This window comes from Bubalus bubalis, chromosome 5 (genome assembly GCF_019923935.1).
Source record: "Bubalus bubalis isolate 160015118507 breed Murrah chromosome 5, NDDB_SH_1, whole genome shotgun sequence".
NCBI classification, from domain to species: Eukaryota; Metazoa; Chordata; class Mammalia; order Artiodactyla; family Bovidae; genus Bubalus; species Bubalus bubalis.
This window is the reverse complement of record NC_059161.1, coordinates 38,536,782-38,550,388: the sequence shown is the minus strand read 5'-3', so window position 1 is coordinate 38,550,388 and position 13,607 is coordinate 38,536,782. Positions and strand designations below refer to the sequence as shown.

At 47.6% G+C, this 13,607-nt stretch overlaps 1 protein-coding gene across 1 annotated transcript in view; it reads left to right on the top strand.

The window, feature by feature from the left end:
• Positions 1–13,607, top strand: part of MTOR (mechanistic target of rapamycin kinase) — a 123,315-nt gene that overhangs the window by 84,426 nt on the left and 25,282 nt on the right. The window contains exons 30-36 of the mRNA XM_025285881.2: positions 1,287–1,426; positions 5,593–5,693; positions 7,376–7,491; positions 8,654–8,731; positions 8,919–9,026; positions 12,437–12,562; positions 12,655–12,786. Coding sequence (XP_025141666.1) covers positions 1,287–1,426; positions 5,593–5,693; positions 7,376–7,491; positions 8,654–8,731; positions 8,919–9,026; positions 12,437–12,562; positions 12,655–12,786 — 801 coding nt within the window. The remainder of the gene's footprint in view (positions 1–1,286; positions 1,427–5,592; positions 5,694–7,375; positions 7,492–8,653; positions 8,732–8,918; positions 9,027–12,436; positions 12,563–12,654; positions 12,787–13,607) is intronic.

Below are 13,607 nucleotides of genomic sequence, written 5' to 3'. Positions count from 1 at the left end.
AGTGGAGCAGTATGATTCTAAACGAGCTCAGGAAATGAAGCTTAGAGCCCAGTTTGGCAAACTCCACTCACACGGACACTGGGGCAAAGGCTGTTGTGGCTGCAGATGAGGACAGGGCAAGCGGAGGGGACTGGCTCTGCCGAAGACAAATGAGGGGAAGTAGGCACAGGTTAATGGCCTAAAATAGACGTGACCTCCTCACAGCCGTTCAAGAAGAAAAGATTCTTTCAGAGAGCTTAATAGCACATAGCTGTGCTCATACATGCTACTCAAATTAGAGTTTCATTTGGCGAGGAGAAGGAGCGTAATGTGGAGAATGAATGGGGGCCCTGTATCATGTCACACGAACGCTGCTGCAGGATCAGATTGTTGTTAAAGAAATCCCTGGAGAGCCGCTCCCTGGCCTGGTAGAGAACTAGTCGTCACCAAGCTGGCGAGGAAGAAGCCCAGAAGACAGACTGGGGTGGCGGCAGATGGAGGGCAGACAGAGACATAAAACAGTCCTCGGGCCATTCAGAGAACCGTAGTCTGCACCTTCTAGACTGCAGTGGCTGCTCATTCACGTGGCCAACACCGAATGGCAGCGTGGCACGCCATCTGCTGGGTGATGGACTCCGTCCTTTGGCCCCTGCCAGTGATGAAGCTGCCAAGTGGTCAGAGGAGGGAACATTGGATGGGAGACTGTAGAAGAAGGGAGGAAGATTTTTCCAAAGAATTTTAAGTGGCAGTGTTATATTGTATTTTAAATTATTATTTCCTGAAAGTTTAAAAATGTATTAAGTAATGCAGAGAATAAAGAGCTTTTGAAAAGCGAGTTGTTTTCCTCCAGCAAATATGCAGATGTGGCCTGGTCTCTCTGGCCTCATCAGGAAAGCAGCTGCTGGCCCTGCCAGGCGGCCCACTGTCAGCATTCCAGCAGATCCAGGCCTTGGCCTCCTTACGGGAGCCCTTGTCAGGGCTTCCTGCCATCCAGATGATTTGCCCTGTCCTTGCATGCCCACATGCTGGAGTTCTGGTGACTCCTGTGTCTGAGCAGGAAATGATGGGGAAAGACATGGCCTGACAGCTGCTCTCACGTTATCCCCGGGTTGTTCCAACACTGTGCCAAGGAGCCAGCATCCCCACCAGCACTGTACATACCTCTGAATACTCTGAAGGCCTACTGTGCTGGGTGCGGTGTCACGCATACAACATGGCATGCTCAAGGAAGGAAAGTCTGTGGATAAACAAAACACAGCCTTATGTTCTCTGTGCCTCACAGCAGTCCTCTCTTTTCTCCCTGGCAGGAGATCCAGGCTACCTGGTATGAGAAGCTGCACGAGTGGGAAGATGCTCTCGTGGCCTATGATAAGAAAATGGACACCAACAAAGACGACCCAGAACTGATGCTGGGCCGCATGCGCTGCCTCGAGGCCTTGGGGGAATGGTGAGCTGCAGTGGGATGGAGGCCCAACTGCCTTGGAAAGACTTCTCCCAGAGCTCTCTCCCAAGACTCCTGCTTTTGCTTTCATTTGTTTTCCCAGGAAGCATCTCTCACTTGGGAGTGTTTCTCTATTTTGTCTCAGTGATAAATAGAAAGATTCTTTTCTTTCTCTCTCTCTCTTTCACTTAGTCTTCGTAATGCTCTAGGACAGGACAGGAATGGGTGTGTTCCTAGGATCTACACCTGTTCTTTCTGTCTCTTAACCTTGACTGGCTGATGAAGACTTCACATTCTTACTCTGCAACCTTGATTTTTCTTTTTCTCTTTATTACCTATATGCTAGTGATTTTAGGAAAGAAGAACCGATGCCTGCTTGCAGGCAGTTACTGTACAATTACTGAGGGTACAGGGACAGTGGTCTGTAGACAACTCTGAAAGACACACATGAGGGTGGGGCAACCTTGCAGTTTTCCTGGAGGAAGGACCAAGGCTGGGAGACAGGTGGAGAGAGGGGAAGGGGTATTCCAGGTGGAAGCAACAGCGATGCTCAGCTGAGGACATTTGCCATGGTCTTGGCCTGGGGAGTTGTTAGGAGATGTTTTCCAGCATGAAGTGCAGTTTTTTTAAATAGCTAAAATAAAATGCCATACCACACTCATGAACTAGTTTAACTACAGTGTTTAATAACAAATGCCTTACTACCTCCCCAGGAGCAGATATCTCCGCTTTCTCTTGCTTGTAAGACTGAGGGCCCTCCATTCATTCATTCAACCAGTCACTATTGAGTGCTTGCCCACTGCCAGCATCTGTGCTGGGGCCCTGAGGACACAGTGTGAACAAGAAGGGCACAGCCCCTGCCTTCTCAGAGCCGGCAGGGCAGATGACCAGGCCGCTGTAGCACTGAGTGAATATAGTTATAAAGGAGAAGCCCAGGGTTGGTGGGATAGAAGAAGGGGCCCTAATCCTGACTTGGAAGGCTCTGGAAGGCTTCCAGGAAGAAGTGCTCTAACTCTGGCCTAGACAGTGAGGAGGATTGAGCACAGTATTATGTTATGGGTTCTGAAAGTTCAGTGTGGCTGTGGGGTCAGGTGTGATACAGAAAAGAGATAAGAGGTGGGGCAGGAGAACTCGGCAAGGCCCAGGCCAAGTCGGGCATGTAGAACAAGTTAGAGCTTGAACTTTATTTAACCAAAGGGCTGTTGCTAGGCCATTCTCCAAACCCCATAGAATTTTTTTCTTTGCATTCTTTCATTCATTGCCCTGGATTGCTCACCTCTTCCCCTTTTTCTCCTTTGAAATTCTCTGCATCTTTCAAGCTCCACCTGAACTGTTTCTTCCTCTTGGAAACCTGTCCTGCCTTCCCCCTTTCACAGTTAAAAACAACCACTGTCCAACCCAGGGCTGGCTTGGTTGTGAGAAGTGACTTTAGGTGTGATTTTGTCTCATCTCCGCATGTGACAGTTGGGAAACTGAGGCTCGTAGGAGTTGACGTCTCTGCCCTGAGGCCTCTCGAGAGCAGAGTCTTCTGGGCCTCCTGACGCTGCACTTCGCAGTGCCATCCACCCCTGAAGTCTTGGATTCCTTCCAGCTTTATAATTACCTATAAAGTGTAAGTGGCCAGTGATGCTGACCAAGGGGTTTAAAAATGCAGCAGAGTAGAAGAGATTTTTAAAAGAGATGAAAGAAGCAGAATTCTTTTCCTGATCATATGCAGGTTTTTTTTATATGGTTTATTCAGTCAATTCTATTTAGAGTGCAGTGTTTAAATTGCTTTTGCTTTGAGTATATATCCTGAACGTGCCTGAGGCAGGTGTTCACCGGAGGTGGCTGTCTGGCACGATCTGGGGTTACCAGTGAGTGGAAGACCCCCTTTCCCCATGCTTACAAGAAATAGCTCCCTCTCCCCCAGCTCCAGCCCCAGCCACACCTGCAGCCACATGAAGCTAAGTAAGCCCCCTCCCCACAGTTCCCTTGCGTGGCCTCTGCATCCTGAGGACAGATTCCTTGCGAATGAGATCCCAGACAGCCAAGTACTTAGGTGTTCCAGATCGAAGAATGCTCCCCCAGGCTTTTGGCTGATGCTCTAGGCAAGAAAGTCAAAGTCTTGGAGGACCTTTTACCCAAACCTCCTTGGAGTCACAAAGAGTTGTCAGAGAACCTCCTCGTGGTTGCCCCATAGACAGTCTCATACTTTTTCTCTATTTGGTTCTCTTCCCCTCCCTGCCTTTGAGAGTTAGGAGTTAGTATATTCTGCATTCTTATTTGTAAGAAGTCTTTGTAGGAGAGGAACCCTGCCTCTGTGCACACTGACCAGGGTCTGACAGCTGTTGACACAGTTGCAGCTTGAAGGCGGTGCCCGTATCCTCTGGCGGGCCTCCTCTCTAAGATGCCGCTCTCCAGTGCTCCTTGCTTTGTCTCTGGAGGTGACAGTATGTGGTGTTTCACACTGAACTCACTCCCCGGCTCAAGGTGAAGAGCAGAGCAAAATCTCAGACTTGGAACACAGAAATGGAATGTCCTGACGAAACAATAGAGGGAGGCTGAAGTGCCTGCGGCTGTGAGCTGTACAGATTTGAATTCTAGAGTTGGAAGGACCATTCAGAGACAGAACATCGCTTTTCTTTAGCTCCAGGCAGGATTCCCACCAGAATACGCTGCCCAGAGGATCTGTGCTGTGCCCTGAGCCAGTGGTTCTCAAACGGTGGCCCTTGGATCACAGCATCTGTATCATCTAGGAAACTTGTTGTTTAGTCACTCAGTCGTGTCTTTTTGTGACTCCGTGGACTGTAGCCTCCCAGTCTCCTCTGTTCATGGGGTTTCCCAGGGAAGAATACTGGAGTGGGTTGGCATTTCCTTCTCCACATCTTCTCAATCCAGGGATCAAATTTAAGTCTTCTGCAGGAAGAGCTGCTACTGTAGGAGAACCTTCAGCAGGACCCAGAGTGAAGGTTTCTAGGTTTAGGTGGCAAGAAACCAGCACTGAGGTCATCCAGCTGCTGTCACTGAGCTTCATTAAGTCCATGGGGCAGGATGGCTGCCCACCTCCTCTTTTTTATCTTGGCCATGTATTAAGCTAGAATGCTCATGTCCCTGACTGTCTTCATTATGTGCCAGAGAGACAGTGGAAGGTGATGACTGCCAGGTCGCGATGCTGGATAGTGGCCCCAAGCAGTTCTCCTGGATGTGGTCATCAGTCAGCTTCTAGGGGAGCTCAGCCTAGATCCCTTCAGCATCTTTATCTCCTCCCTATTCACAGTCCCCCAGGTCACCTTACAATGCACTTATGGCCCCAAGGCTTCTGAGCTGGGCCACTTGGAGCTTGTACCTTTTCTCTTGACTCCAATCCCAATACCAGGCTAAAATATCCTGCAGTATCTCTTTCAGAAAGCAGGAGAGATTGAGGAGTCTCCTAGCCCATGTGTGTCTTGAAGCTCACATGAATGCAGGAGCTCGTATTCCCACAGAAGCAGAGTTTTGTTTCCTTTCACTCAGAAGTGCCACATAGGAGGGCAGCAGTTTTAACTGCCAGCAGGACGTCTCTTCTCGAGGGATTCTGCTCTGTGTATCGAATGCATCTCATTGTCTCCTAGTGACACCTACACTCACAGTCAATTGTACAAAATTCCGAGAGTAAGCAGCATCTGGATTTCTGCTGGATGTGACCGTTGTAGGGCCTTCTGATTGATTTCATTTGAATTTCATTTCAGACTGCAGCCATTTGTATAATACTTATAAGAGCCAATTGTCCCTATAGCTTTGAACCCAAAGTGAATGTCCAGATGTGTCTCTTCTGATTGCTTTCTCTGTAGGCCTGCCAAAGGGAAAGAGCCCAGAGGTCATTGGCATAGGAAAGAAGTTATTTAATATTTATAAAGAGGGCCAGATGTTTAGGACATTTCACGTCACATCGAGTTAGACACAGTCCCTCTCTTTGATAAACTCATTGTCAGGAAAATTCTGAGCCACCAGGCCATAGAAACGACAAATCACCAGACACTTCTCAATTATATCATGAAAGCACTTTTTCTTTAAAGGTTTCCAGATGAAGGCAGGCCCCTATCATCCAGTTCCCCTGCAACCCCCCAGCTAACCCAAGGGGCTCGAGAGAAAGATGAGCAGATCATGGAGGTGATTTCAGTTAACCTGACTGTATAATTCTTTTCCTTCAGGGGGCAGCTTCACCAGCAGTGCTGCGAAAAATGGACTCTGGTTAATGATGAGACCCAAGCCAAGATGGCCCGCATGGCTGCTGCAGCTGCGTGGGGTTTAGGTAAGGCTGCCCTCCCAGGCATGGGGAGGACAGTGAAGCTGGAGGCTCGCCTCTGAGTAGCAAGGCACTGTGGCTGTAGGCAGAGTGTCAGGTCTACAGAAGCGTGAAGCCATTCATGTCCACTTCCACCTCTTCCGTCGGTCCTTTCTGTCTTCATGGCTTTGATTAACTTGTTAGATATGCATAAAAATCTCTCTTCACAGGGAAGCCAGGGAAAACAGTGCGCAAGCATCAACATTGAGATGCTTAGTGAAGTTTGCATTCTGGCTCCATTGTCATTAGCCTCTTTCTGCGTTTCTGCTTTGCCTGGGGCCTCTGTGTCATGATCCAGTATGATTGCTGGAGTTCTACCAGCATGTTTTTATTCCACAGGAATAATGAAAGAAGTCAGCTGTCTATCTCCTTGATTTCTTAATTTTATTGTAGAATTTTCCCAACGATGATAAAAGTAAATAGTACAATGAGTCCCTATATGCTGTTCACTTCCTCCAGCAGTTACAGACATTCTGATAGTCTTGTTTTCTCTCTTCTCCTCCTTGCTGCCCAACACTCACCCACCTTTCTCACTCCCTGAGTGTTTTCAAGCAGCGATTTCCTTTTAATCCCCACAGAAAAGTGTCACGTTCTGATCTCAGGCCCCAGCAGAGAGGATTATCCGTCTGTCCCAGAAGTACTCTTGGCCAGAGAGGGAGGGTCCGTGGGTGTCCCAGGTGGAAGCTGCACCTGTGGAGTCCAGAGGAAGGTTACATAACGTCCGCCTCCATCCCCACCCTCTGAGTCACAGAGCTCACATCCTCTCCTTTCATGAGCTCTGAGCTGGATCCAGAACATTTTTCAGAAATGAATTGCTTCCTGAGGAGTCACTCTTTGTTATTCACTTTTGCCCAGAGGCACAGAGAATGGATGCACCGGTGGTCTGGAGTGAAAGGCAGGGAAAGGCCTCATAAAATTGGGGGCCCTGCAGCGTGCAACTAATGAAGCCAGTGTCTTTTCTGCAGATGGTCATAGAAATCCTGGCATTTGAGACATGCTCACCCTACCAGGGGAAGCAAATATCGTTCCCAGATGCCACCATTTCCCCAGCCTGCTGTGATACAGGACTACTGTGCTATGACCTAGCCCATCTTTCTGTTGTAATGGAGCCTCTTAAAATATTTATCGCCTCCTGAGGCAAAGGTGCTGCCAGCATGAGACGAGTTAACTGTCTCATCCTGTCCCCTGTCCAGATAATGATCCATATCAGTTGTTTGCGGGAAAATGTAATTTCCAAGGTATTACTGAACTGTGAGATGCTCCACTGGTAGGGGAAAGGCTCTTGGTCTCACTGAGAGAGTCCCTGGTGAGTTCTCTAGGTTAATGAGGTGCTGCACTCCCCCTCCTGACCTGTGGGCTCATACTCATGTAGCTCCTTCCATCTCTCATGGAACTAACTCCCAGGGGCAGCCACAGAGGCCTGTGTTTGGAAGACAGCTATGATGTTGTTAAATTGGCTTGTTCAGCCTCACAGAGTATAGAGGCTCTCTGCAGGATTCTGATGCATCAGCCTCTAGATTGTCCTATTTGAACCCCAAGCTAAATGCAAGTAACAGTGACAAGGCCTATTTGATATACTGCCTTTAGCCCAGCAAGCTTACCACTCTGATGTTTTCTCTGTATATGCGTGTGCGTGTATGCACATGTAGGTCAGTGGGACAGCATGGAAGAGTACACCTGTATGATCCCTCGGGACACCCACGACGGGGCATTTTATAGAGCCGTGCTGGCGCTACATCAGGACCTCTTCTCCTTGGCACAACAGGTAAAAATCTATGTGTAACCAAAACCTTCTAGTATGAAATGGTAATCAAGGGTGCCCAGTCAGCTGCTAAGCACAGGGCACCTATGTAAACAGGCTCTGGCATTTGGCTCTGTGGGCTCGCTAGAATGGCTTAGGAGCTTAAGACTCAGTGAGAAGACAACTCCTAGCACGTCAGCCACTTTCTGCTCTGAGAGGGACACCTGTTCTGAAAGTTACCATGTAGATTGCTTTTGGAGTTGGCTTCTTGGGTCATCATGGCCTCCTTTTTACCATGTTGCTTTAGTGTTCCCTATGGTGGAGAGAAACTATCCACTAAAGGAGGATTCAGAGAGCAGTGCGCCCCTTGCAGCAGAAATCCCACCTCTTCTGGCTGTGAGGGTATGTCACACACTGGTCACCTTCTAGGGAAGCCAGCACTTTATTTGGAAATCCTCTGCTGTCTGGCAGACTAAAATAATGAGGTGATCACACCCACCCTGTCGGGCACCAGACTGTCTTAGGTGAGGTTCTTGGGTGAATGCCCTGAGCACTCCAGGACGGGCACATAGTCATTAACCTGAAACGTTCAAGAAAGGAAGAGTTCCCCATGCTGGGGTTTTAACTGATCAAACAGAGAAGCCTCAGACTGCAGTCCTATGAGCTCTGGTTTACACTATGTGAAAACAGCCCTGGGCCATTCACGTTCTAGACACAAAAGCTCCCATTTACCTGGAAAGGATCGGGCATTTTTCTGCCAGTTTCAGAGACCCTTTCTTAGGAGGACAAGGTGCTTAAAAGCAGGTGGGTCATTTGAGTGCTTGCACGGTCTGTTCTTATCAGTATGCCCAGCAAGAAGTTCAAAGCAGATGGATCCACAGGCTGTCCTCTTGAGATGTGAGAGCACAGTGATTCTCTTTCTGAGCACACGTCTCCCTTCCTTTGTCACCCAAGCTCTAAGACGGTGAGCTTTTGGCTGCCATATATTTCTGTTTTTTCTGAGAAATCAGAGAATGCTTTTATCTGGGCTTTCAAATCAGGTAAAAGGTTTCTTCCCTTCTTCATCACTGGGATTTCAGTGAAACAGGGAATTTGTGCATCTGGTGGGGAAGCCCAAAAATCACAGTGCTCCCCTCAGCTCCCAAGCCTGAAGCTCCATTCCTGTGCTTTTCTCGTTCTCTTCCAGTGCATCGACAAAGCCCGGGACCTACTGGACGCGGAGTTAACGGCGATGGCGGGAGAGAGCTACAGCCGGGCCTATGGGGTGAGTGTGGACTGCCTGTGCAGTGCCAGGTTTCCAGCTCAGTTCAGTTCTTTTTGCAGAGTGGGCTCATGAGTACACACAGGCTGCTGGGAGTGTGCCTGTGGGACCAGAAGGAATGACTGAAATGAAGCCTGGCTTTTGGATTGTTCATGCTGTATTAAGTTGGAATGTGATTTGCTTCCATCAGGCCATGGTTTCTTGCCACATGCTGTCTGAGCTGGAGGAGGTTATCCAGTACAAACTTGTGCCCGAGCGACGGGAGATCATCCGCCAGATCTGGTGGGAGAGACTGCAGGTGAGCCTGGTGGAAAGCCCTGTGCCACCCTCCCCACTCCTCCAGTCCCCGCTGGCATCCACTCCCTGCCTCCTCACTGAGGCCCAGTATACATTCAGAGCAGAACACCCACAGACTTTTCACCTGAGCCTTTAGCTGTGAGAGAATGACCACTTTCCCAACCTCATTTTACCCTTCTCAGGGAATAAAAGAAAATAATCTTTTTTTTTTTTTTTGGTCCATGCCCCATATCTTGTGGGTTGTTAGTTCCCCAACCAGAGATCGAACCCATGCCCCCTGCAATGGACACAATGAGTCCTAATCTAACTGGACCACCAGGAAATTCTTGAAAATATCTTAAATAAGTGACATTATGGCCAGCCAGTTGAGAATCTTGACCTCAAAATCAGTGGTTCTCAACTTCAGCTATGTGATAGAATGACCTGGTACTACGTGCTAAGTCAGATCAGTCATGACCAACTCTTTGCAACCCTATGGACTATAGCCCTCCAGGCTCCTCTGCGGGATTCTCCAGAATACTGGAATAGGTTGCCATGCCCTCCTCCAGGGGATCTTCCCCACCCAAGGTTTTAACCCAGGTCTCTTATGTCTCCTGAATTGGTAGTTGGGTTCTTCACCACTTGCACCACCTGGAAAGCCCAGAATGATCTGGAAAGCTTTTAAAAATTGAAATACCCAGGTCACGTCAGACCACATCAACAAAAGTCCTGGGGATAGACCCAGGATCAGTATCTTTCCAGCCTTCCCAGATAATTCCAGGATGTGGCTGATGCTGAGATCCACTGCTCTAAATCCACTTGCTGGCCACCTTTCAGTGGGGGGGGGGGGGGGGGAGAGGCGCTGATGTTTTCATTTACTAACTTCTGTGGTTTACAGTTCCTCAGGTCTTAGTCACACGATAATCTCTGCAAACTTTTTTCCACCGAAGTTTCCCCTCACCGAGAGACTAGTCCAGATTCTCCATTAGTATTCACATTGTACATTCTGATCATTTTAGCATGAGGAGCTGTCGATTCCCAACCTGGGAGTCAGGAGTCTCAAGTGTTCTTGGAAAGGACAGTTCTCCCACCCCCTGAGGAGACAGAAGGGAAGTTCATTGGCAAAGCCTTCACTGCTCCAGAAGGCACTTGTCCCCCTGTTCATCGTAATCAACCCCCCTCGATTGTCAGCGGTTTCCTCTTGATCCAATCCACACTTAATTCCAAATTCTGTCCCCAGACCAGTCGAAGTTTGTGCTTCCAGCTTTTCAGCAGGCTGTGACAGAGCCTTCTGACTCCAAGTTGCATTCCTGTCCATGGAGTTCCGGGCACATTCCTCTGGAAAGGAAAGGAGTGGGGCAGAGGCTCGCCCATGAGCACAGTCGTTTATGCTCTGAAATGAGCACATGCAGTTCCTTCCCATGTTTTATTAGCAATTATGAAATGTCCAGTGAATGTTTTGGTGGAAAATTGTCTATTGAACCCCAGAAAAGAATTCCACAAAGCCAGAATTTCCCGCTTGTCCACACCCTCATTTTTATTTTATTTTTTTAAGTGCCTGTAATGGAGTGAAGGGTTTCCAAATCAGAGATCTGATGAATCTTCTAACAAGTGGGACTTTGACCAGACAGAGACTTAGAAGGGGGTGGACTAGACGAGTCTCAGAGAAGGGAGACCCATGTTTGACTTTACTGTGTCCATAATACCATCATCACCTTAGGCCTTCATGACCTTCCTACCTTGAGACAGAAGACACTTTTTGCTTTCCAGAGCCAAGGGATTTCAGCATGTGAGAGAAGCTGGCAGATGAGAAGTCACCAGAACAGTCACTCAGTGTACTTTGTTGTGTTTTTCTAACTTTCCAAATCATTGTCGTTAATGGGATGAAAGATGATGGTCCAAAGGCTAAAAATACAGTGTTAACTTTGCAGTAGGAATTTGGCTCTTATGGATGGCTTGCTGTCCGAACACTCAACTAACTGCTTAGGCTGGAAGACTGCCATTTTGTGATCCATTCAGCTGAACTCCCCAGCCAGTAGCTCCCATGGGACAGTATGAGAGGTCAGCCTTACTTGCATTGGGTTCTTTTCTTGCCTTGGGTTCTTTTCTTGCCTTGGGTTCTTTATTCAGACTCAGTCTGTGTCCTGTCATGTTTAAAAGCCTGCAACTGGACTTCCCTGGTGGTTCAGTGGTAAAGAATCTGCCTTCCAATGCAGGAGACAGGTTCAGTCCCTGGTCTGGGAAGATCCCACGTGCTGCGGAGCAATTAAGCCCATTCACTGCAACTGTTCAGCTGGGAACCACACTATGGAGTCCCCGTGTCACAACTACTAAGGCCTGCTTGCCCTAGAGCCCATGCTCCACAACAAGAGAAGCCATTGCAATGAAGAGTAGCCCCTGCTCACTGCAACTAGAGAAAAGCCTGCACAGCAACGAAGACCCAGCACAGCCAGAAATAAAATAAATAAAAATTATTTGTGAAGTTATTTTAAAGCCTTCAACCATTGTTGCTAGACTTTTAGACCTATCTCCATGGAAGACAGCTTGTTTGGTTTCATGGAATTCTCTGATGAATTGATAGATCTCAGAACCCCGTCCCCCCGGTATTCGTCTGTGCATCTGATTTTTTATCAGGAAGGTAGAGGAGGAGAGGCTTACTGTGTTCTCAACAGTCTTTTAATATAAAATTAACTTGGCCCTTTTGATAGTGATTAGTTCACTGTTTTTAATTTAAAAGAATTTATACGTGTGAATGAATGAGGTCTTTTCCCTTCTGTGTATGGTTTTTGATCTGAGATATTTAAAAAAAAAAAAAAAATGAAGAGGAAAGACAAGGCCAAGATCTGAGTGCAAGTTTAGGCTCTAATAATTTCAGGAATATAAATGCCACCAACTTTCAAATAATATCAGTTGAAACTTTATTTAAACTTTTTTTTACGCTTAAGTAGTTTTTAAAATTTTGAATGATACATCTTTAATTTTTGTCAGCGATAGTCATCTTCAACCAGAGAGACTGAGGCAAAAAAAGTTAAAAATACATTATTTACAATGCAGAAAAGAAATTTAAATAATTTAGTTCATTTAAACTTCACCATAGCCCCATGAAGTTGGTACGGTTCTTATCCCAGTTTACAGATCAGTCACAGAGAGGTTAAGTAACTTATCCAGAGTCACGATAGGTAGTAAGTGGATGGGCCGCGATTCGGGCTCCAGAGGTCTTGCTCTGTAGCTTCTCGAATTTTGAAAAGTTCCTAAGAGGCGTTCACTCACAGTACCCTTCTCTTGAGAAATATGAGATTATAAAAATGAATCTCAAAAAAAAAAAAAAAAAAATGAATCTCTTTTTTTGTTTCGGGGTGGGTTTCACTGTTGCCCTTGAGGGGGTAAGATGTAGCAGAGCACATATCTAATCCTCACTTGTGAACATCCCAGGGCTGCCAGCGTATTGTGGAGGACTGGCAGAAAATCCTCATGGTGCGGTCACTCGTCGTCAGCCCTCACGAGGACATGAGGACCTGGCTCAAGTACGCAAGCCTGTGTGGCAAGAGTGGCAGGCTGGTAAGTGTCCCACCCCTCCTTGGGGTGGGGGCTGAGGAGGGGATCCTGCTCCTGCTCCAGTCCTGTGTCTAACCTGACCCCTTGTCTTGAAGGCGCTTGCTCACAAAACCTTAGTGCTGCTCCTGGGAGTTGATCCATCTCGGCAACTTGACCATCCTCTGCCAACGGTTCACCCCCAGGTGACCTACGCCTACATGAAAAATATGTGGAAGAGCGCCCGTAAGGTCTGTACCCGACTGCAGCAGCAGACCACGTTTCTGTAGAACACTCGCCTAGTCTGCTTCTCACTGCCTCCTCCAGGCCAGAAAGGAGACAGTGTCCAAACCACCATGTCAGGGAGTTTGCTTCCGTGGGGAGGCTGTTTGGGCCAGATTTCAAAAAGTGAATCACATTCAGGGAGATGCACGTATACTCATGGATCAAACCAATGCATGTAATCAGTTTTTTTTTTATGAGCAGCTAGAATGTGCTGCAACAGAAAAAGCACGGTTTCTGGGTTGTGTTTTGTTTTGTTTTTTTCCCTAAGAGAAGTACCCAAAAAAGCAGTGTATTTATGAAAACAGACTGAAGCTTTCATAAGACCAACTTGGTTTTTCAGACTTCTTGTCTCCTCTCTACTCGTCAGTTTGGATTCACAAGCAGCAACACCCAGGGTGTAATGCTAGAAACAGTGAGGAAACTCATCTTGAAGCCAATGTGGTATTCCTCTGACTTTATTTACAGACAGGGCCTTGGGAAATAGATGTGACTTCTGGTGGGATTTTTTTCTATTTTATTTTTAAAAACAATCTCCCTGGCTGATGGTGGTGATTAACCCAAAGTAGATCCTGGAGGCACCGTCAGCACCTGCTTTGGCTCCTCATCATCCTCCTAAGGAAACAGAGGAGGGAGTCCCAGCTGTCTTCTCCCTTTTGTGCCCACAGTGTCCCTGAGGTGAGGAAGGAACATAGAGCAGCCACTGAAGCCATGGCTGTGGGAGATATGAGAGAAGAGCAGTCAGGTCTGAGCTGAAGGCCCACTTGGGAGATCCTTGGACTGTGGCTGG